This window comes from Oncorhynchus mykiss, chromosome 17 (genome assembly GCF_013265735.2).
Source record: "Oncorhynchus mykiss isolate Arlee chromosome 17, USDA_OmykA_1.1, whole genome shotgun sequence".
In the NCBI taxonomy this organism is placed as follows: Eukaryota; Metazoa; Chordata; class Actinopteri; order Salmoniformes; family Salmonidae; genus Oncorhynchus; species Oncorhynchus mykiss.
The window spans coordinates 59,811,143-59,836,711 of NC_048581.1; the positions used below are offsets into that span (position 1 = coordinate 59,811,143).

The window sequence follows — 25,569 nt, forward strand, 5'->3', positions numbered from 1 at the left end:
ACCTTTTGGGTTCCATGTAGAACACTCCGTGGTTTTTACCTGGAACCGAAAAGGGTTCTTCAAAGTATTATCCTATGGAGACAGCCAAAGAACCTTTTTAGGTTCCAGATAGCACCTTTTTTCTAAGAGTGTAGCCTCTAGAGGAGTATACTACAAAGAAAGATCAATGAGTTAGCCAGTTAACTTTGATAAACAACAATAACTATTCATTTTCTGATTCAGTAGGAAAGCTAAACTTCGATATGTGCTGCTGGTTGTTGAGTGAATTAGACCATGGCAAGTTTAAAGAATATATTTTGAATAAATGTAAAGTTATTTCAGGTTATTTAGGCAAGTTAGCTGGCTAACTCCTTGCTTCTGCTTTGTAGTATACCCTCAGGCCCTGGACGTTTCTCTGACACATACACACAGAGTTCACTGAGGCTCCTCCCATACACAAGCACTTGTACAACTTAAATTGAACCCCATCTCCAACACACACACACTCACACACACAATGTCACACTCTCTCACGCGCGCGCACAAACGCTTGCACGCAAGCACACACTTACACACACATACACAACCTGTCTAACTCCTGAAGCTTTTAGCCTTCCTAATCACTCCAGACATTTCAGATGCCCATTCAGTCCTCTCCTATTTCCTCCACTTTTCTCCTCCACTCCTCTTTCTCACTCTCCTCTTCCTTTCCTCTCCATTCCCATCCTCTCCCCCATCACAGTTAGGGGAGAACAGGAACAGCAGCAACTGCACTTCCGCTCACCAGTCCACCCTCCCCTCTCTCTCTTCCCCTCCCCCTCCCCCTTTACTTGGTGCTTAAGTGCTGTGATTAGATTTCACTGCAGCTGACAGCAACACACACACACAGACACACACTGACACACACACACCACATGGTCACATGTAAGCTTGAAGTGGGAAGAGAAGGAGGGGAGGGGGGAATTGGCGGTCAAGTAGAGTAGAGGATGAAAAACCTCGAGAGGAGAGGTAGAGAGATTGAGGAGGAGGTATTGAGGCGACATGAATATGTATGCCAGGGCTCCCATAGGTGTCATAAAAGGCATAGGTGTGGATGAGAAAGGGGAGGAAGGTAGGTAGTAAAATGCTCTGGATGGCTGAGGAGGGGGGGGTGCCCATTGTCCTGTGTGTGTAGCTTTAAGAAGAGCAAGGTATTGTGTTTAATTTGAAAATAGCATAGTGTGTGTATTTTTCATAGTGTGAAAAAAAACACACACACACACAGCACGACCTACGAGATAAAGGTAACTGACCTTGGCAGGGCAGAGTGAGGGAGAGGTGTCACAGCATACATGCATACACACACACACTCATTCACTCTTACACAAGCACACACACACAGGGATCTAGGGAGGGAGGACAGAGACGCAACTCCAGACATGAGAGAGATGTGCATGAGGGAGCCCTGACCACCACCCGATGTACGAGTCTACCTTTGTCCCTCCTCAAGGACAGGGAGGAGAGGAGATCAATGGAGGAAGGGAGCAGAGGCAGGAGAAGGAGAGCGCTAAGCATAACCGATAGGCCAGGGCAAAGGGGTAAGGAAGAGGGGAGGAAGGAGGAGGGGTTATTGTACCACACCATCACCCCTCTATATGGCTGCCACTGTAGAAGTCCATGGATTTTTAGATCACAGGAGGCACACATACTAAAACAAAATGGGTACACACAAACTCGGAAGGAGGCAGAGCACACACACACACCTTGTATTGTGGCTGTGTCCCTGGGACGATCGTGCTGAATGGGTGTCTATAGCCCTGCGGGCCCCAGATTCTCTTACAGGCTAGAACACCCAGCCCCTCGAGGTGCAGCCACCCCCTCCTCTCTTCTCCTGCCCTATAAGGACAGACCCAGGCTAGGACTACACTGAGGGTGGAAGCTGAGGGGAGAGGGGGCAGAGCCTAAACTGAAAGGGGAACTGAACTGGTGTCCTGGGCTGGTAGGGGATGCAACCATTTGACTTATGCTAAACGGGAGATAATATGTGATGTGTATGCATACCAAGTGGGGCATATGTGGTGGCTGCCCTAAATCATGATACACTGTGAGGCAGTTGTGAGGCAGTTTATGTTTGCACAGCAGAAAACTGTTATGCTGATTTAAAGAAGCAATAAAACTGACCTTCTTTAGACTAGTTGAGTATCTGGTGCATCTACTCCCTTCACAGAACAGCGCAAACTGGCTCTAACCAGAATAGAAAGAGGAGTGGGAGGCCCCGGTGCACAACTGAGCAAGGTGACAAATACATTAGAGTGTTTAGTTTGAGACAGTCCTCAACTGGCAGCTTCATTAAATAGTACCCGCAAAACACCAGTCTCAACGGCAACAGTGAAGAGGCGACTCCGGGAAGCTGGCCTTCTAGGCAGAGTTGCAAAGAAAAAGCCATATCTCAGACTGGCCAATAAAAATAAAAGATTAAGATGGGCAAAAGAACACAGACACTGGACAGAGGAACTCTGCCTAGAAGGCCAGCATCCCGGAGTCGCCTCTTCACTGTTGACGTTGAGTGTTTTGCTGGTACTATTTCATAAAGCTGCCAGTTGAGGACTTGTGAGGTGTCTGTTTCTCAAACTAGAAACGCTAATGTACTTGTCATCTTGCTCAGTTGAGCACCGAGGCCTCCCACTCTTCCTTCTATTCTGATTACAGCCCGTTTGCACTGTTCTGTGAAGGGAGCGTTATACGAGATCTTCAGTTTCTTGGCAATTTCTCGCATGGAATAGCCTTAATTTCTTAGAACAAGAATAGACTGACGAGTTTCAGAAGAAAGTTATTTGTTTCTGGCCATTTTGAGCCTGTAATCAAACCCACATACAGTGCCTTGCGAAAGTATTCGGCCCCCTTGAACTTTGCGACCTTTTGCCACATTTCAGGCTTTCAAACATAAAGATATAAAACTGTATTTTTTTGTGAAGAATCAACAACAAGTGGAACACAATCATGAAGTGGAACGACATTTATTGGATATTTCAAACTTTTTTAACAAATCAAAAACTGAAAAATTGGGCGCCCCTTTACTTTCAGTGCAGCAAACTCTCTCCAGAAGGTCAGTGAGGATCTCTGAATGATCCAATGTTGACCTAAATGACTAACGATGATAAATACAATCCACCTGTGTGTAATCAAGTCTCCGTATAAATGCACCTGCACTGTGATAGTCTCAGAGGTCCGTTAAAAGCGCAGAGAGCATCATGAAGAACAAGGAACACACCAGGCAGGTCCGAGATACTGTTGTGAAGAAGTTTAAAGCCGGATTTGGATACAAAAAGATTTCCCAAGCTTTAAACATCCCAAGGAGCACTGTGCAAGCGATAATATTGAAATGGAAGGAGTATCAGACCACTGCAAATCTACCAAGACCTGGCCGTCCCTCTAAACTTTCAGCTCATACAAGGAGAAGACTGATCAGAGATGCAGCCAAGAGGCCCATGATCACTCTGGATGAACTGCAGAGATCTACAGCTGAGGTGGGAGACTCTGTCCATAGGACAACAATCAGTCGTATATTGCACAAATCTGGCCTTTATGGAAGAGTGGCAAGAAGAAAGCCATTTCTTAAAGATATCCATAAAAAGTGTCGTTTAAAGTTTGCCACAAGCCACCTGGGAGACACACCAAACATGTGGAAGAAGGTGCACTGGTCAGATGAAACCAAAATGAAACTTTTTGGCAACAATGCAAAACGTTATGTTTGGCGTAAAAGCAACACAGCTGAACACACCATCCCCACTGTCAAACATGGTGGTGGCAGCATCATGGTTTGGGCCTGCTTTTCTTCAGCAGGGACAGGGAAGATGGTTAAAATTGATGGGAAGATGGATGGAGCCAAATACAGGACCATTCTGGAAGAAAACCTGATGGAGTCTGCAAAAGACCTGAGACTGGGACAGAGATTTGTCTTCCAACAAGACAATGATCCAAAACATAAAGCAAAATCTACAATGGAATGGTTCAAAAATAAACATATCCAGGTGTTAGAATGGCCAAGTCAAAGTCCAGACCTGAATCCAATCGAGAATCTGTGGAAAGAACTGAAAACTGCTGTTCACAAATGCTCTCCATCCAACCTCACTGAGCTCGAGCTGTTTTGCAAGGAGGAATGGGAAAAAATGTCAGTCTCTCGATGTGCAAAACTGATAGAGACATACCCCAAGCGACTTACAGCTGTAATCGCAGCAAAAGGTGGCGCTTCAATGTATTAACTTAAGGGGGCTGAATAATTTTGCACGCCCAATTTTTCAGTTTTTGATTTGTTAAAAAAGTTTGAAATATCCAATAAATGTCGTTCCACTTCATGATTGTGTCCCACTTGTTGTTGATTCTTCACAAAAAATACGGTTTTATATCTTTATGTTTGAAGCCTGAAATGTGGCAAAAGGTCGCAAAGTTCAAGGGGGCCGAATACTTTCGCAAGGCACTGTATGTTGATGCTCCAGATACACATAAGTCTAAAGGCCTGTATTATTGCTTCTTTAATCAGTACAACAGTTTTCAGCTGTGCTAACATAATTGCAAAAGGGTTTTCTAATGATCAATTAGCCTTTTAAAATGATAAACTTGGATTAGCTAACACAACGTGCCATTGGAACACAGGAGTGATGATTGCTGACAATGGGCCTCTGTACACCTATGTAGATATTCCATAACAAATCAGCCATTTCCAGCTACAATAGTCATTTACAACAATAACAATGTCTACACTGTATTTCTGATAAATTTGATGTTATTTTAAATGGACAGAAAATGTGCTTTTCTTTCAAAAACAAGTGACCCCAAAATTTGAACAGTAGTGTATATATATGGTTGGTTTCTCAAATGACTGCCTCGCCTGATTCACCAACTACTTCTCAGACAGAGTTCAGTGTGTCAAATCGGAGGGCCTGTTGTCCGGACCTCTAGCAGCCTCTATGGGTGTGCCACAGGGTTTAATTCTCGGGCAGACTCTTTTCTCTATATACATCAATGATGTCGCTCTTGCTGCTGGTGATTCTCTGATCCACCTCTATGCAGAAGACACCATTCTGTATACCTCTGGCCCTTCTTTGGACACTGTGTTAACTAACCTCCAGACGGGTTTCAATGCCATACAATTCTCCTTCCGTGGCCTCCAACTGATCTTAATTGCAAGTAAATTGCTTCCTATTTCGCAACAAAGCATCCTTCACTCATGCTGCCAAATATACCCTCGATAAACTGACTATCCTACCGATCATTGACTTCGGCGATGTCATTTATAAAAAGGCCTCTAACACTCTACTCGGAAAATTGGATGCAGTCTATCACAGTGCCATCCGTTTTGTCACCAAAGCCTCATATACTACCCACCACTGCGACCTGTATGCTCTCGTTGGCTGGCCCTCACTTCATATTCACCGCCAAACCCACTGGCTCTCGGTCATCTATAAGTCTTTGCTAGGTAAAGCCTCACCTTATCTCAGCTCGCTGGTCACCATAGCAGCACCCACCCGTAACACGCGCTCCAGCAGGTATATTTCACTGGTCACCCCTAAAGCCTATTCCTCTTTTGGCCGCCTTTCCTTCCAGTTCTCTGTTGCCAATGACTGGAACGAATTCCAAAAATCACTGAAGCTGGAGACTCATATTTCCCTCTCTAACTTTAAGCATCAGCTGCCAGAGCAGCTCACAGATCACTGCACCTGTACATAGCCATCTGTTAATAGCCCATCCAACTACCTCATCCCCATATTGTTATTATCATTTTTTTGCTCCTTTGCACCCCAGTATCTCTATTTGCACATTAATCTTCTGCACATCTATCACTCCAGTGTTTAATTGCAATGTTGTAATCTTTGCCACTACGACCTATTTATTGCCTTACCTCCCTAATCTTACCTCATCTGCACACACTGTATATAGACTTCTCTATTGTGTTATTGTGTTACTGGCCGACCTGGATAAATAAAGGTGAAATAAAAAATAAATACAAAATATATATAGTGTATGATATAACTGTGGAAGTTATCACAATATGTCTTAAGAAGGAGTTGCATGAAGGAGCATGTACGCTCCTCAAAGAACGAATGCATGAGATAAACGCCTGGTCAGGAACAATTGGGCATATCACTCCAACATCACAGATACTGTAGTGTAGATGCATAGTACAGTAAGTATAGCTTGTTTAGTTTTAGAGCTCCTTCTTGTAATGGGTTAGTCAGTCTATGACATCCTCCTCCCTTTACAGTCTGAACAAAGCTGGACATAACACACAAATGCTATGCTTCACTCCCGGTCATTTTGCCACCTCCTAAATACCAAAAGGTTTCACACATTTAGCAGGGACCTTAGAGAAAGGGGGATACCTAGTCAGTTGTACAACAATGCATTCAACTGAAATGTGTCTTCCGCATTTAACCCAACCCCTCTGAATCAGAGAGGTGCAGGGGGCTGCCATAAACGACATCCACGTCTTCGGCGCCCGGGGAACAGTGGGTTAACTGCCTTGCTCAGAGGCAGAACGTCAGATTTTTACCTTGTCAGCTCGGGGATTTGAACCTTTTGGTTACTGGCCCAACGCTCTAACCACTAGGTTACCTGCCACACCTTAGGGAAGTCGTGCAAAAGATAAACAAGTAGAAAGGGACCAAAACAGCAGCTAACTCCTTCAAAGTGGTACAGTGAGGCAGGGAAAAGGGATCACATGGAAGAATACTATAAAGATGTACTAATTGTATGTAGGGAAATGTGAAGAGGAAAACACATACACTAAACCTAAAAAAAATGCACACAAACACACACACACACACACATTCCAAGAAAACAGAAACCCAGACACACATGCATGCAGACTGTCACTAACAAATTCAATTAGCAGGAGCACTAATAATACATTTTCAGAGGGCTGCTAGTCCCATCTCTGCTGCCAGCATCCACCAGCATATGCACAGTAAGTGCACCAATACAGAGCATCAATCAACACATAAGACTACAGAAGCATTACCAAAGAGAACTGCGGTCCAGAACTCCAGACCTTCACTGCAGATTTACAGGATCTACAATACCACCATCTTCCTGGTGACTGTGATAGCCAGCGCATTCATAACGTACCTATGAGCTCTATGTGACACTTCATAAGCATTGACTGTTCTAATCAACTCTCCCAGTGGTCAAACTATTAAAAGAGCAATACCATACCACAAGGTCACCTTTGCTGTTCACTCTGTGCCATATCCCTATCTTCATGGCTGGTACAACAATGCACAAACCTCCCTTTTGTCTAATAAGAGTGGGCTTCTTACTTTCTGAATCAGGTTTCCTAAAAACAGTTTGATTCTATGTGCTTACCCCATAAGCATAAAATCTTATTCATAAACTTGGTTAAAAGCATAATATAGGGGCCACACATCAGGACTTAAAACAAACACAGTTATAAGCAGAATACACTTAAAAGGCAAGCTATAAAGACGTGAGTATAGTACAATCCCTTTGTTCCTTATTCAAATTATTTTTCTAAACAGATCTCATACCAGTACCAATTTCCCTCTAACCCCTAACATTTCCTCACTAGAAGGGAGTGCCCAGCCCTGTGTGGGATTGAGTGGTGAGGAACTCACTTTCTCATTCATATAATAGGGGTCCAAGTCTTCCAGTGGTACCGCCACCAGCCCATTAGGAATGTCCCCGTAGATGAAGGGAAGGGACTTCCCAGCCTCCAGATCACCGTTGGGCATGGGTTCTTCCTCTTCTTCCTCGCGGTGACTGCTGTCCGACTTGGGCTTGGGCTTCTTCTTGATCTTCTCCTGGAATTGGCGCTCCTCGATATTACGGAGCGACTCGGGGGTGAACTGCTTGAAGCTGTCAGGTCCTGGGGGTGCGAGACCGGGCGCGGCCATGTTTTCATCCTACAGATATTTCCGCTTTATTTAAATTTCATTCAGGACATCCGGCTCTGAGAGAGAGAGAGAGAGAGAGAGAGAGAGAGAGAGAGAGAGAGAGAGAGAGAGAGAGAGAGAGAGAGAGAGAGAGAGAGAGAGGGGAAATAGAGACAGGATATAAGGTATAAATGCTGACAACTCCATATCTCTAATGAAATTCAAGTTGAGAACATCCATTTTCACTAAGAACTTTGGTCATGATTTAAGTAAAAAAGACAGCAGTTCAGCATTTGGGTAAACAGCCTGTCCTACTATCAAGTTTCAAAATGGAAAAAGTAATAATGATCTCGTTTAAAATATCACCTTGGGTAGAATCAAATGGAACAAAACTCAGGTCTCTTTTAGTTCAAATGAGATGGTAGAACTAACAACGAGACAAATTAAATGTCTACTTTATATTTTATTATGGTGCTTATTAACAAGACTCATTGCTGGGTTGAGTCTTGTCTGTCTGTCAGTGTTTCTCCCTAAGCCTGAGACAGGGTGGAATTTTATATCTCTGTCAGAGATGGAGCCAACAAAGCAAGGCATCCAGACTAATGGATGTGCAACCATTTGGAACCAGAGCCATCTCTCTCTCTCTCTCCTTCTCTCTCTCCTCCCTCTCCTCATACAAATAAATGCTACATAAATCAGGGCTGCCATTGACGGGATAACAGAGAGCTGTGTCTCCAATCTACTTAATTCATTCATTCATGGTGGCTCTGGTGTGGCCTGGTTGGCCTGTTGATGACCCTACAGGGAGAAAAATGAATGGCCACCTCCAGCCCTTTGTGTCTGTCTGTATGTCTGTCTGCTGCATGGGCTCTTCCCTTGTCCCAGGTGACCTGTGCTGCTTCTGGATGGAGGGAACTCTGTTAAGTGTCTGTCTGGATTATCTGACTAATGTTTGATATTTAGGAGTCTCTCTCTCTATCTCTCTCTGAAAAACCTTACATAACGTATCTTAATAAGATATTCCATTTGTAACCACATTCTGAAGTAGTAGGAACTATGGCATCTTATTAAACCATACATGGGCCCTTCAGAACCTTCTTCCATTTCTGTCTCAATTTTAGAAAAAAATGTTCTCGGTCCTGTGCGGTTGTAATTCAAACAAATACACGTGTGAACACCAAACCTTGTTTTAAATTTGAACTTATTAGAGAAGAAATAGTGAATGAAGTGTTCCAATATATTACAGCGCACCTGTATGATGTTATTATTTTTATCCCATGTATATAACCAAGCTATCATTTCTCATTGTGTATATATTCCTTGTTTTTTTCTACTATTATTCTCTTTTTTTTATTGTATTGGTTGTAAGCATTTAACTGTTAGTCTGTTGTTTAATTTATATTGTCTTATCTGATATAGCTACATTTTCAATAATCATCATCATTAACATTGCAGTGCATGTTATAGTGGTTAGGCTCCATTTCATGACTAATTCATGAATCATGGCACAAAGGAAAAAGTTGATGATTGTGTGCTTTCACACTCAATCAATAAAAATAGGCTTTGTCCTTAACTTTCGAACCATGCAATAATTACTTTCCAGCTTGCCTATATGGCTCAGGTATGTTAGGTGAAAGAATGAAGTGAAGCATCCAACATATGGGTTTGAAGTTATTCACCATAATCAATATAGGCCCACTCGTTGGGTCATTGTCTTTGCTTCCCGTTCAGCTAGATGTTTTATTATCATTGTTGCCTCTCACTCCTCCTCTCCATCCAAAAAAAAAGAGTATTGGTAGGATCGGAGGCGCAAAAATAAAAATAATTCTCAATTGACAATGCATTTCCATACTCTGTGGTTTAAGACAGTCAAAATTCAACATTTGATTTGAATGATCCATCAAATTTGTTACATCAAGAAGGATGCAATTTGGGTGTTCCTGCATGTGGGCATTCCTGCATCCACAGTTTGGGAACTACTCCTCTACAATATGGTACCCACAGTACCAAATAAAAAATTGATTTTTATTCATATTGTAGTCCCATGATCCTCCCCCACTGAATTCTTGTATGTGACATTTTTGATTACTGCCCCCTCCAGCAAGCTGCCCACAGGTAAGGATGCTTTCCAATAGGAAGCAACGGCTGGAGAGGAACCAGAATGGCTGAAAGATACCCCCCGCTCCCTATCATGAGTTGTGAATTGATCATCTGTTTTAGGTTTTCCATCCATTCTAACCTTTTTGCATAATTTGTGCTCCTTTTTCACAGGGGGTTCTGGCTGATGACCTGTCTCCATTTTTATTTTATTTTTTTTTATATTTTTTTTATTTCACCTTTATTTAACCAGGTAGGCTAGTTGAGAACAAGTTCTCATTTGCAACTGCGACCTGGCCAAGATAAGGCATAGCAGTGTGAACAGACAACACAGAGTTACACATGGAGTAAACAATTAACAAGTCAATAACACAGTAGAAAAAAGGGGAGTCTATATATACATTGTGTGCAAAAGGCATGAGAAGGTAGGCAAATAATTACAATTATGCAGATTAACACTGGAGTGATAAATGATCAGATGGTTATGTACAGGTAGAGATTGGTGTGCAAAAGAGCAGAAAAATAAAAATAAATAAATAAAAACAGTATGGGGATGAGGTAGGTGAAAATGGGTGGGCTATTTACCAATAGACTATGTACAACTGCAGCGATCGGTTAGCTGCTCAGATAGCTGATGTTTGAAGTTGGTGAGGGAGATAAAAGTCTCCAACTTCAGCGATTTTTGCGATTCGTTCCAGTCACAGGCAGCAGAGAACTGGAACGAAAGGCGGCCAAATGAGGTGTTGGCTTTAGGGATGATCAGTGAGATACACCTGCTGGAGCGCGTGCTACGGATGGGTGTTGCCATCGTAACCAGTGAACTGAGATAAGGCGGAGCTTTACCTAGCATGGACTTGTAGATGACCTGGAGCCAGTGGGTCTGGCGACGAATATGTAGCGAGGGCCAGCCGACTAGCGCATACAAGTCGCAGTGGTGGGTGGTATAAGGTGCTTTAGTGGCAAAACGGATGGCACTGTGATAAACTGCATCCAGTTTGCTGAGTAGAGTGTTGGAAGCAATTTTGTAGATGACGTCGCCGAAGTCGAGGATCGGTAGGATAGTCAGTTTTACTAGGGTAAGTTTGGCGGCGTGAGTGAAGGAGGCTTTGTTGCGGAATAGAAAGCCGACTCTTGATTTGATTTTCGATTGGAGATGTTTGATATGGGTCTGGAAGGAGAGTTTAGAGTCTAGCCAGACACCTAGGTACTTATAGATGTCCACATATTCAAGGTCGGAACCATCCAGGGTGGTGATGCTGGTCAGGCGTGCGGGTGCAGGCAGCGAATGGTTGAAAAGCATGCATTTGGTTTTACTAGCGTTTAAGAGCAGTTGGAGGCCACGGAAGGAGTGCTGTATGGCATTGAAGCTCGTTTGGAGGTTAGATAGCACAGTGTCCAAGGACGGGCCGGAAGTATATAGAATGGTGTCGTCTGCGTAGAGGTGGATCAGGGAATCGCCCGCAGCATGAGAAACATCATTGATATATACAGAGAAAAGAGTCGGCCCGAGAATTGAACCCTGTGGCACCCCCATAGAGACTGCCAGAGGACCGGACAGCATGCCCTCCGATTTGACACACTGAACTCTGTCTGCAAAGTAATTGGTGAACCAGGCAAGGCAGTCATCCGAAAAACCGAGGCTACTGAGTCTGCCGATAAGAATACGGTGATTGACAGAGTCGAAAGCCTTGGCAAGGTCTATGAAGACGGCTGCACAGTACTGTCTTTTATCGATGGCAGTTATGATATCGTTTAGTACCTTGAGCGTGGCTGAGGTACACCCGTGACCGGCTCGGAAACCAGATTGCACAGCGGAGAAGGTACGGTGGGATTCAAGATGGTCAGTGACCTGTTTGTTGACTTGGCTTTCGAAGACCTTAGATAGGCAGGGCAGGATGGATATAGGTCTGTAACAGTTTGGGTCCAGGGTGTCGCCCCCTTTGAAGAGGGGGATGACTGCGGCAGCTTTCCAATCCTTGGGGATCTCAGACGATATGAAAGAGAGGTTGAACAGGCTGGTAATAGGGGTTGCGACAATGGCGGCGGATAGTTTAAGGAATAGAGGGTCCAGATTGTCCAGCCCAGCTGATTTGTACGGGTCCAGGTTTTGCAGCTCTTTCAGGACATCTGCTATCTGGATTTGGGTAAAGGAGAACCTGGAGAGGCTTGGGCGAGTAGCTGCGGGGGGGGGGGAGCTGTTGTCCGAGGTTGGAGTAGCCAGGCGGAAGGCATGGCCAGCCGTTGAGAAATGCTTGTTGAAGTTTTCGACAATCATGGATTTATCGGTGGTGACCATGTTACCTAGTCTCAGTGCAGTGGGCAGCTGGGAGGAGGTGCTCTTGTTCTCCATGGACTTCACAGTGTCCCAGAACTTTTTGGAGTTGGAGCTACAGGATGCAAACTTCTGCCTGAAGAAGTTGGCTTTAGCTTTCCTGACTGACTGTGTGTATTGGTTCCTGACTTCCCTGAACAGTTGCATATCGCGGGGACTATTCGATGTTAGCGCAGTCCGCCACAGGATGTTTTTGTGCTGGTCGAGGGCAGTCAGGTCTGGGGTGAACCAGGGGCTATATCTGTTCTTAGTTCTGCATTTTTTGAACGGAGCATGCTTATCTAAAATGCTGATGAAGTTACTTTTAAAGAAAGACCAGGCATCCTCAACTGACGGGATGAGGTCAATGTCCTTCCAGGATACCCGGGCCAGGTCGATTAGAAAGGCCTGCTCACAGAAGTGTTTTAGGGAGCGTTTGACAGTGATGAGGGGTGGTCGTTTGACTGCGGCTCCGTAGCGGATACAGGCAATGAGGCAGTGATCGCTGAGATCCTGGTTGTAGACAGCGGAGGTGTATTTGGAGGGCCAGTTGGTCAGGATGACGTCAATGAGGGTGCCCTTGTTTACAGAGTTAGGGTTGTACCTGGTGGGTTCCTTGATGATTTGAGTGAGATTGAGGGCATCTAGCTTAGATTGTAGGACTGCCGGGGTGTTAAGCATATCCCAGTTTAGGTCACCTAACAGAACAAACTCTGAAGCTAGATGGGGGGCGATCAATTCACAAATGGTGTCCAGGGCACAGCTGGGAGCTGAGGGGGGGCGGTAGCAGGCGGCAACAGTGAGAGACTTATTTCTGGAGAGAGTAATTTTCAAAATTAGTAGTTCGAACTGTTTGGGTATGGACCTGGAGAGTATGACATTACTTTGCAGGCTATCTCTGCAGTAGACTGCAACTCCTCCCCCTTTGGCAGTTCTATCTTGACGGAAGATGTTATAGTTGGGTATGGAAATCTCTGAATTTTTGGTGGCCTTCCTGAGCCAGGATTCAGACACGGCAAGGACATCAGGGTTAGCAGAGTGTGCTAGAGCAGTGAGTAAGACACACTTAGGGAGGAGGCTTCTGATGTTGACATGCATGAAACCAAGGCTTTTTCGATCACAGAAGTCAACAAATGAGGGTGCCTGGGGACATGCAGGGCCTGGGTTTACCTCCACATCACCCGCGGAACAGAGAAGGAGTAGTATGAGGGTGCGGCTGAAGGCTATCAAAACTGGTCGCCTAGGGCGTTGGGGACAGAGAATAAGAGGAGCAGGTTTCTGGGCATGGTAGAATATATTCAGGGCATAATGCGCAAACAGGGGTATGGTGGGGTGCGGGTACAGCGGAGGTAAGCCCAGGCACTGGGTGATGATGAGAGAGGTTGTATCTCTGGACATGCTGGTTGTAATGGGTGAGGTCACCGCATGTGTGGGGGGTGGGACAAAGGAGGTATCAGGGGTATAAAGAGTGGAACTAGGGGCTCCATTGTAAACTAAAACAATGATAACTAACCTGCACAACAGTATACAAGGCATATTGACATTTGAGAGAGACATACAGCAAGGCATACAGTAATCACAGGTGTTGAATTGGGAGAGCTAGCTAAAACAGTAGGTGAGACAACAACAGCTAATCAGCTAGCACAACAACAGCAGGTAGAATGGCGATAGATTAGGCAGAGAGGGTCGGATTAACTACACACAGAGCCTAAGTGCGGCTGGGGCCGACAGATAAAACATAAACAAGCAGAATGGATTACCGTGAATTAATGGACAGTCCAGCCTGCATCAGCTATGTAGCCAAGTGATCAGTGTCCAAGGGGCAGCGGTGGATGGGGCAGGGAAGCTGGACTGGCGAGTGTTATCCAGGTTAGAAAACTAACAATGACTAAATAGCTTGTAGCCAGTTAGCTGGTTAGCTTCTGAAGGTTCTTGAGTGTGTTCTAAAAATGTAAAGATAATAGCGGTTCCGTATCACATTGGGTGAGGCAGGTTACCGGAAGGTATAAACAAATTAAAAATCGAAAAGGGATAGAAAGTAAATATGGGTTCAGTGAGTGTTTGGGACGCGGCGATTCAGATGGTTAGCAGGCCTGTGCTAACAAGCTAACAGTTAGTAGACGGTGCTAAACACGGTAGCAGTTAGCGGACCGGGCTAAACAAGCTAGCAGTTAGCAGGCCGAATTTGCAAGCAAGGAGATAGCAAGGGCTAGAGAGTTAGCCTTTGGGGACGTCGCGATGGGGGGAGTCTGTTTATTCCTCTTCATGCGGTGACATCAATGGACCGGTCGTGGGTCTGGATATTGTAGCCCAGGAGCTCAAAATGTTCCGTTTGCGATGGGAATCCGGGGGTGAAAAATAAAATAAAATAATAGATAGGTCCGTTATGCTCTGGTTAGAGTCGCGTTGTTCGAACTGGCGAGAGCTTTCCGAGCTAAAGGTTAGCTGATGACCGGTTAGCTGACCGGTTAGCTGAAGACCGCTAGCAATGTTTTGCTGAAGCTGGTAGTTAGTTGGCTAGTTGGCTAGCTTCAGTTGAGGGGTTCCAGATCCGAAGTAAATATAAATACTTTAGGAAAAAAAAGCTACGTTGGGTGAGGCGGGTTGCAGGAGAGTATTTAGAAGAAGTTGAGGTTCAGCAAAAAGTTTTAAAGATATGTGAAGAAGAAAACGAAACGAAAACAAACGATATATACAAGGAACACGACAACACGTCCTACAACACGTCCTACTGCTACGCCATCTTGGAATCAACCATAGCTGATAGAAACGGAGAAGGAATATCATCCCCAAAGTAGAGGTCGTCCGATTATGATTTTTCAATGACGATACCGATACCGATTACTGGAGGACCAAAAAAAGCTGATACTGATTAATCGGCCGATTTTTTAATATATATTTGTAATGAAGACAATTACAACAATACTGAATGAACACTTTTATTTTAACTTAATATAATATGTAAATAAAATCAATTTAGTTGCAAATAAATAATGAAACATGTTCAATTTGGTTTAAATAATGCAAAAACACAGTGTTGGAGAAGAAAGTAAAAGTGCAATATGTGCCATGTAAAAAAGCTAACGTTTATAAGTTCCTTGCTCAGAACATGAAAACATATGAAAGCTGATGGTTCCTTTTAACAGGGGTCTTCAATATTCCCAGTTAAGAAGTTTTAGGTTGTAGTTATTATAGGAATTATAGGACTATTTCTCTCTATACCATTTGTATTTCATATACCTTTGATTATTGGATTATTTAGTATTGCCAGCCTAATCTCGGGAGTTGATAGGCTTGAAGTCATAAACAGCACATTGCTTGAAGCACAGCGAAGAGCTGCTGGCAAACACAGGAAAGTGCTGTTTGAATGAATGCTTACGAGCCTGCTGCTGCCTACCACCACTCAGTCAGACTGCTCTATCAAATCATAGACTTAATTAGAATATAATAAAGACACAGAAATACGTCCTGGTCAGTTCCTGGATGAGAGACCAGATGCTGCTGGAAGTGGTGTTGGAGGGGCAGTAGGAGGCACTCTTTCCTTTGGTCTAAAAAAATATCCCAATGCCCCAGGGCAGTGATTGGGGACACTGACCTGTGTAGGGTGCCGTCTTTCGGATGGGACGTTAAACGGGTGTCCTGACTCTCTAAGGTCATTAAAGATCCCATGGCACTTATCGTAAGAGATGGAGTATTAACCACGGTGTCCTGGCTAAATTCCCAAATCTGGCCCTCAAACCATCACGGTCACCTAATAATCCCCAGTTTACAATTTGCTCATTCATCCCCCTCCTCTCCCCTGTAACTATTCCCCATGTCGTTGCTGCAAATGAGAATGTGTTCTCAGTCAATTTACCTGGTAAAATAATGGATAAAAATAAAATATATATATTTTTAAAATTAATATGGTCAAATCCAGAAACTATCATTTAGAAAACAGAACGTTTATTCTTTCAGTGAAATATGGAACCGTTCCGTATTTTATCGAATGGGCGGAAACCCTAAGTCTAAATATTGCTCTTACATTGAACAACCTTCAATGTTATGTCATAATTATGTACAATTCTGGCAAATTAATTATGGTCTTTGTTAGGAAGAAATGGTCTTCACACAGTTCGCAACGAGCCAGGCGGCCCAAACTGCTGCAATATACCCTGACTGCTTGCACGAAACGCAAGAGAAGTGATACAATTTCCCTAGTTAAAATAAATTAGTTAGCAGACAATATTAACTAAATATGCAGTTTTTTTATGTAGTTGTATATTGATTTTAAGAAAGGCATTGATGTTTATGGTTAGATACACATTGGTGCAACGACAGTGATTTTTTCGCGAATGCGATTGTTACATCATCACCCGTTTGGCGAAGTAGGCTGTGATTCGATGATAAATGAACAGGCACCACATTGATTATATGCAACGCAGGACAAGCTAGATAAACTAGTAATATCATCAGCCATGTGTAGTTAACTAGTGATTATGTTAAGATTTATTGTTTTTTATAAGATAGGTTTAATGCTAGCTAGCAACTTACCTTTGCTCCTTGCTACACTCTCGTAACAGGAGGTCAGCCTGCCACGCAGTCTCCTCGTGGAGTTCAATGTAATCGGCCATAATCAGCGTCCAAAAATGCAGATTCCCGATTGTTATGAAAACTTGAAATCGGCCATAATTAATCAGCCATTCCGATTATTCGGTTGACCTCTACCCCAAAGATACTACTAATATTTACAACTGTGCTGATGTGGAAGAGGAGGGCAGACATTGTCGCTAAACTGATTTAAGTCAAAATTGCATTGCCACTTACCATTAGTTACATGTTCAATAAGATGTTCTGCAAAAATACTAACAATACAGAAATATTATTGCTCTATTATGAGGTTCTGCCAATCATATGTTGGAAACAATGATCAAGGAAACCTACAGTAGTTGAACACTTTGTGTAGATAGTAACAAGTGATTCTAAGAACAAGAATAACTGTTACCTGTAGGCCAATGTCTCTATCACAGGCCACAAAGGGTAAGGTATACCCTAAATAAAATAATCTGTGATTGATAATTGTGCATGCCTCTCATTTTCAGTCGACATGGAACAACTTAATATGCAATATAGGTATACCTATGGCTTTCATAACCAACTCAGTGCTCATAACCAACTCAGTTAGCGTCCTCCCTGAGATTTGAAGTTTGGACAGTTCGATCGCTGGTCAAGTCATACCAGACTGTAAAAATGGGACCCGATGCGTCTCTGCTTGGCACTCAAGATAGATTGGGAGTAAGGCCCAGAGATAGATGAGCGTCCTATCCAGGGCGTGTACTTGTACATCAAGCTGCCTCACACTACAGAAACAGGAGATAGGCTCCTGCTCCTATGAGCCATTGTGGCTTGCAAAAGCAAAGGCTGGTGCAAAGCTAATCTCTTACTTTGGCTTACAGCTTTAACAGTATTGAGTCAAGGAACAGCTGTACTGCTCAAGAAAATATGGTGTCACAGTACTGAAGGGGCAGAGCAGGCAGGTGGGCTTCCTATCTCTTGTGGGAATATCCTGATGGTGCCATGACATGACAACCAGTTTCTCTAAATACTGTCCCACCAATGACTAATTTAAAGACTAATGGCCAAAAGGGTCCTTCTCTGCTTGCTCTCTCACACATAGTCAGTGTCAAAATATGTGTATTTTATTTGTTGAACCAGAATGATTTTAGTAGGTTAAGTCCATCTAGTCATCTCTTAAAATGTGTTGACTTGCCTCTCACCATAGCCAGCTAGCTAGATAACGTATCGAACCTACATCGCTAACTACATATACTAGCCATCATTGCTAGGAACTACTAGTAGCTTGCAGCAAGCACCATGCCCGGTCTGTCTCCCCGTGTCCCCTCCCGAGAACTCCTTGCTCACCAGCTGTCCTAGCCAGCATAACAAATATAATCTGAGTCATTCAGTTTATAGCACTGCGTTGCCTCTTCCTCTCTGATCCAGAAATACTTTTACGAAATTAAGAGCACCGGCATTACTGTCTGGGCATAGCTAGCAAGCCCAGACAACATTTTCCCCCTCCCCCTAATTATTTGTAATTTAAGCCTTCACATTTCGTTTTTAAATGTGTCAGTGTTGTACTGGATAGTAGGCCTACCATGGAAATTAAATATTAAACATACTTTGCGATGTATTTTTCAAATTGGCAGGCATCATGCATACTCAATCATGAAAATGATATAGCAATAAAAAAAAAATCATTCAAATTTGCATTTTGTCACAAAATGCATAAACATTTAGGAAATTGCTAACATGATATTGATTTAACATTTGACCATTTGCATTTCCAATTGAGTTTGGGCAGCTAATCGCTTTCATAAAGAAACAAGTCAAAACCATGAAAATCTTTCTAACCTAAACCACTGACCTAAGAGATTGTACCACTAGGAAATTAAGTCGGCGTTTTAAGTAACCCAACGCAACCTCCAAGTCTCCTTCCACAAATGCTACATGAATTGATCTACTTTCAAGGTGAATAACAAACACCAATGCAACACAGGACATACAGGGACCTCATTTAGGCCTACTAATGATGGCATAGAGGAGCTGTCCCACCGGCTTTTCTACAGGGAATGTATCAAGTAAATCAAGACTATTCATTATGTTCTCATTCGGGCAGCAGGTAAACCATGTCATTGTAATAGCCAACCACATTTCAAGAAGAATCACCTTGTGATGCAAAATATTTCATTCAAAAAATTAAGGCTACTCACGTGTCCATTCATTCGCTGCGAGTGCATGCTGTTCCTAATTTCATCCCGGACATTCAAACCCAATAAGCATGCGTATTTACCAATAGCATAATTGTAACATCCGTTCACATTTCCTACAGACAGACGAATGATTATTCCATTGTAAGGATTGTTAATCGCATGAAACCGAACCGGAGATGTTAGAAAAACTCCAGTGGCTTCTGGAAGCCGCAGCACGTTCTCCTTCTATCCCACTGCCCGTTGCTGTTCCTTTCAGCACCACTGATGCAGCCTCAAACGAAGCGCTCGCTGGAGTCCTCTACGCATGTGTCCTCTATGCCAAGAAAATACATACAAACGCCCGCTTCGAACACACCGACAGCGTTCTTGCGCAAAATAGTACGCAACATCGTCTGGATATGTATACAACAAAAGTGCAACATTCACCTTCTGCTACAATTTCTGTCAAGCCGTCTAAGCATACAGTTTGGCGCATTTGTTCGATATATCCAACGTATGCACCACACCGAACGCACTGCAACTGCCTCTGCAACGCAATGCTGCAAGGCCAACGCAGCGTTTCATTGGAAATTAATATTAGTATACATGCAATGACTCTGGCGGTGTGTTTGAAGCGTTTGAAGTGTTTGACGCCTGTAACTGAACTATTTATCGCAACTGTTGCATTCCGTTATTGAGAGGGGAGTTAAGGACTATGAAACCGAGAACACTGGACATCGTGGAGTCTGAACTGAAGAGGAGGGGCAGAGGAGTGAAGATCGATTGAGGAGAGAAACGCAACTGGATAGAGGAGTCTACACAGCCGGTCGAGGTTAGCAGCAGCATGCGATATCCTAGTGAGGGCATAGTGTGCCTCTGTAACGTCACCAAATGATAGTGGCACACATAATTCAATAAAAAAGCTAATTGATAGTTTCTAATATAGCATCGACTGGATAGGCTACTGAATGAAAGCTCTGTGGATTGGAATAGGCTATATACACAAATATAAACACAATATAGTCATGGTGTGCTTTCAGTGTTGTGGCACACATCTATGAATGAACAGGGTACCCTAAACTCCAGCCAACAATGGAAGTCATTCAGAAAACGATTCATGTTTCCCATGTCAGGACAACAATCGATTAAATTATGAGTGGACTTCCTCCTCAAAAAGTTGTCATTACAAGCTATTACTTGATAAACCACATATTACATGTAAAACCGTTAAGCAAGGTAAAATGCACACTTTTTTGGCCTATTTGTTATAAACTGGTAATAACGTTTCAACTGTATGGTCTATCAGTCTTACTTTGTATTGTAGTCCATGCACTGTTTACACACACGCGCGTGCCTTGTCCTGGCGTGTGGGCCAAAGCCTTTACTAAAATACTGCAGTAAAGAGGATGCTTCTGGGTAGGCTTCTATGACAGAGCCACAATACCACTTGAAAACATGCAGTGATGGTAGAAATTCTAGGCTGTCATTCATTTAACTGTGTTGCTCCAAAACAATCTCTACCCGAGGTAAATTGTATACATTGCTATTATTTTGATAAGGTGTTTTGTTATGCTCCCCAAAAACCATTGACGGCTGTATTTTAGTACCACACCCGAGAAGGCTGCCTAGGTGCGATAAGGTTCCTAAAATGAACATGTAAGGGTTATAACACCATCGTGGACATTTATTTCCACCTCTATTTAGGGATGGGGCTGTAAAGATATGGGGAGGGGTACCGCGGTCCCTCTTCAACTGCCAAAACTGAGGCATAGCCTACCTATCTCACGTAATAGAACCTGAAAATGAGTACTGCAAGGGGAGGGGTAATCGAGTGAGGGTGGGGTGCTGTGCAAGAGGGGTAAAACTATCACAATTACAGTTAAATTATCTTACAAAGGATTAGGGTGTCGAGAATATACATTGACTCAAAGCGCATACCGGTACTTTTTAGGGCTCCATGTATATTTTGACACATTGAAATCTCATTCCGTTCAGAGGCAGGCCAACACCCCAATTTACCTGCTTTATCACTAGTCACCCCTTTCCGCAGTATAAGCTCATCTTTTTCAGCTAAAGAAAGTAATCCATAAATGTAATTTTGGTTTCCCATGCATATTTGCCCAAGCTTTGACAAGGAGCCCTATACACAAACGCGAGGATAAAAGATGCTGAGGGGGACCGCTCTGCGGCATTGGGGTGCAGTTGTAGACAGGGAAGTAGCATGCATGGTCCATCCTCCACCAAAACCCAGCCTGACAAGACAACAGGATATTCACTTACTTTTCCCGCATTAACAGAAATCCAGACAGCCGGCACTGAACTGCAGATGTCCAAAAGATTCGGGAGAAACTGCGGCTGTCGCCATATTGTTGCTGCTAACTCCCTTCCCAGTGCGTGCGGGTACCCTGCATAATTGATGACTCTCAGCAAATTGTTAGGGAGTGTCGGTAAATGCCTTTGGTTTGAAAACGGCCCAGGGACCGTAAGATCGCAAAACAAAATGAAACAAAGTTATTGAACTAATAGTTAAGAAGACTACCGTATAATTCGTTATCCAAAAGTTAAAATGGATGATTTGTGGGTTTGTTTTAGTGGATGACAAAACTGTTACATTACCTCCATCTCCCAGGAATAAATATATAATCGATTTGAATGTGCATAGTTTCTAAGAAGCCACCATTAAGCATGAATTATACTTAGGTGAGTCCCTTAGGTGAGTCATAAGCATGCCCTTCCTCTTGATTAGAAGGAAACCTGAGAGGGAATTAACCATATAAGTCCTGATATCCCAGCAAAAATCGTATTTTTATTTATCTGACTTTCATATATCTGCATGTCCAGCCCTTACATTTAACCTCACAATGATGTGTTTTAGCATTTTTTATTCGGGACAACCAGGGCTACACGTAGAACAATTTGACATAAACAGTAGCATTCATGAGTTTTATTGATAACAGCCACAAAACATATGGTCCACCAAAGGAAAACCCTGATAAAAATAAATTTCTATGAAGTCTGTAAGTACAGAAATGTTTTGCTCACTGGGAATTGATTATCCAACTAGTCAGTGACAACTCTGTGGTGTTTGTGACAGCAATTATGTGAGCTTTTTAAAGTATTAGGCTATAGACACTCTGTCAAGGGATTTCCGCAGTATATTCGGAAAGTAATCAGACCGCTTGACTGTTTTCCTATTTTTCCCTCATAAATCTACACAAAATACCCCATGATGACAGTGAAAACTGAAATACCTTGATTACATAAGTATTCAGACCCTTTGCTATGAGACTCAAATTGAGCTCAGGTGCATTCTGCTTCGATTTATCCTCCTTGAGATGTTTCTCCAACTTGATTGGAGTCCATCTGTGGTGAATTAAATTGATTGGACATGATTTGGTAAGTCACATACCTATCTATATTAAGGTCCCCCAGTTGACAGAGCATGTCAGAGAAAAAAACGCCCATGAGGTTGAAAGAATTGTCCGTAGAGCTCCGAGACAGGATTGTGTCGAGGCACAGATCTGCGGAAGGGTACCAAAAAATGTATGCAGCATTGAAGGTCCCCAAGAAAATAGTGCCTCCATCATTCTTAAGTGGAAGAAGTTTGGAACCTCCAAGACTCTTCCTAGAGCTGACCACCCAGCCAAACTGAGCAATCGGGGTAGATCAACAAGATTCTTCTGGTCTGATGAAACCAAGATAGAACTATTTGGCCTGAATGCAAAGTATCCCGTCTGGAGGAAACCTGGCACCATCCCTACGGTGAAGCATGGTGGTTGCAGCATCATGCTATGGGGATGTTTTACAACGGCAGGGACTGGGAGACTAGTCAGGATCGAGGGAAAGATAAACGGAGCAAAGTACAGAGAGATCCTTGATGGAAACCTGCTCCAGAGCTCTCAGGACCTCAGATTGGGGGTGAAGGTTCACCTTCCAACAGGACAATGACCCTAAGCACACAGCAAAGACAATGCAGGAGTGGCTTCGGGACAAGTCTCTGAATATCCTTGAGGGTCTCAGCCAGAGCCCAGATTTGAACCCAATCAAACATCTCTGGATAGACCTGAAAATAGCTGTGCAGCAACCATCCCCATCCAACCTAACAGAGCTTGAGAGGATATGCATAGACGAATGGGAGAAACTCCCAATATACAGGTGTGCTAAGCTTGTAGCATAATTTCCAAGAAGACTCAAGGCTTTAATCGCTGCCAAAGGTGCTTCTGAGTAAAGTACTGAGTAAAGAGTGTGAATACTTATGTAAATGTGATTTCCGTTTTTATTTGTAATGCATTTGCAAAAAAATTGAGAAAACTGTTTTTGCTTTGTCATTATGGGGTATTGTGTGTAGATTGATGAGGGGGAAAAAACAATTTAATCAATTTTATAATAAGGCTATAACGTAACAAATGCATTGCATATTTTTTGTAATGTCAGTTGAGTTGAATCAACAAATCACAGCACATATTGATGGGTACACTTCCTGTTTTTGCTACCTGTTTTTGCTTCCTGCTTTTGCTTCCTGCTTTGCTCCTATGGGTATACTCGCAATGGGAGCCAGTCCCCCCATTTTGCCATCACTGACTTGAATGGGGACGCCCATTCTATTCATTCTATTTCTATGGCATCACATGCAGCCAGGAGCGGAGGAAATGATAAAATGTTCATGAAACATTTACGAGATTGGCTTCGGAAGCGGGGCCTACTTTGAGTTCTACCCATCTGGTTGCAAGGTGATTTGCACTGACCCCAATCTTCACTTCGAGAAGTAGGCTATCTGCAAAAGAGCCTGGCCGTCAATGACCATTTAACGTTCGAAAGCTTTCTGGATGCGTCGGGCGAGGACATGGGCGAAGTAAATGTTGACTCAGTGGGCAATGTCATCTGCATGCTAGTTCTGTGTTCTGTCCATGACAGACTGCGAACATTGCAGGAGGCGTATCACATAGTGAGGCCTGCTAATTGATTCTCTTTACAGTATACAATTGAGAGCTTATGCATGGGAATGAAAGCAATAGTCTAACATCCATCAGCTGTCAACATAGTAAAAAGTATAATAAAAATAAGTTGATCAGATAAATGTAAAAAAACAAGCCTAGGTCTGTCAGGAATTATTCCCTTTTGACAACAGTTAGGATTATATAAATGTAGTCCCCACTAATGTTAGGACTTCCTGTGTGGTCTTGATGATTAAATCTACTTTCCCACAAATCATGGCAACAGTGTTACTCAGATGATCTATTGATAACATAGTCTGAGTGCCAGGCTGTTTGTGCTATCATGCCAAATAGATTTGGCTTGACAATGAGCAATGGAGTTTGCAAGAGCACAAACAGATCTGAGATGACGCTAGTATTGGTACCATTGTGAGACAGAGAAAAATGGCAACATTGTTACATTTAACTCAATATGCAATATGTAACATTGAAACTTTTGTCCATCTCACTGAAAGGCTCAAACCATCATTTAACACTATAACACATGCCAAATGTATATATAATATGATACATTACATGATTTCATTAAATCCTGGAATTTGCTTGAGCTGGTGCTGCTTATTGTCACGTTCTGACCTTTATTTCCTTTGTTTTGTCTTTATTTAGTATGGTCAGAGCGTGAGTTGGGGTGGGCAGTCTATGTTTGTTTTTCTATGTTTGGTTTCTGTTTCGCCCTAGTATGGTTCTCAATCAGAGGCAGGTGTCATTTGGGGGGGGGTTACAGAAACACCCACCAACCAAGGACCAAGCAGCGTGGTAACAGGCAGCAACAGCAGCAGCAGGAGAGGCAGCGGTACTTGGAGAAATGGACTTGGGAAGACATTCTGGACGGTAAAGGACCTTGGGAACAGCTAGGGGAATATCGCCGCCCCAAAGCAGAGCTGGAGGCAGCGAAAGCAGAGAGGCGGCATGGCAGAGCGTCTGGAAGCCCGAGAGGCAGCCCCAAAAATGTATTGGGGGTGGCACACAGGGAGTGTGGCGAAGCCAGGTAGGAGACCTGCGCCAACTTCCCGTGCTTACCGGAGAGAGAGAGGGACCAGGCAGGCACCGTGTTATGCAGTTTCCCCAGTGCCTGTGCATAGCCCGGTGCGGTACATTCCAGCTCCTCGTATCGGCCGGGCTAGAGTGGGCATCGAGCCGGCTCTATGCATCTGGTCTCCAGTGCGTCTCCTTGAGCCGGCGTATATGGCACCAGCCTTACGCATGGTTTCCCCGGTTCGCCAGCACAGCCCGGCTACCGGGAGCATTCAACCAGGTAAGGTTGGGCTGGCTTGGTGCTCAAGAGCTCCAGTGCGCCTGCACGGTCCGGTCTATCCAGTGCCACCTCCACGCACCACCCTTCCGGTGGCAGCCCCCCGCACCATGCTGTCTCTCCGTCTTCTGCCTACAGGTGCTCCCGCCTGTCCAGCGCTGCCAGAGCCTTCCTCCTCTCCAGCGCTGCTAGAGTCTCCCGTCTGTCCGGCGCGGCTAGAGTCTCCCGTCTGTCCTGAGCCGCCAGTCTCTCGTCTGTCCTGAGCCGCCAGAGTCTCCCGTCTGTCCTGAGCCGCCAGAGTCTCCCGTCTGTCCTGAGCCGCCAGAGTCTCCCGTCT

The 25,569-nt window shown here is 43.8% G+C and overlaps 1 protein-coding gene across 1 annotated transcript in view; it reads right to left on the reverse strand.

Moving 5' to 3' along the window:
• The window catches only part of LOC110493229 (sodium channel protein type 8 subunit alpha), a 122,199-nt gene extending 100,806 nt beyond the window's left edge, over positions 1 to 21,393 (reverse strand). Inside the window, exons 1-2 of the mRNA XM_036950343.1 lie at positions 21,267 to 21,393; positions 7,590 to 7,924 (exon numbers count right to left, since the gene is read on the reverse strand). Of these exons, the coding sequence (XP_036806238.1) occupies positions 7,590 to 7,868 (279 nt within the window). The 5' untranslated portion in view covers positions 7,869 to 7,924; positions 21,267 to 21,393. The remainder of the gene's footprint in view (positions 1 to 7,589; positions 7,925 to 21,266) is intronic.
• Between the last annotated feature and the right edge of the window lie 4,176 nt (positions 21,394 to 25,569).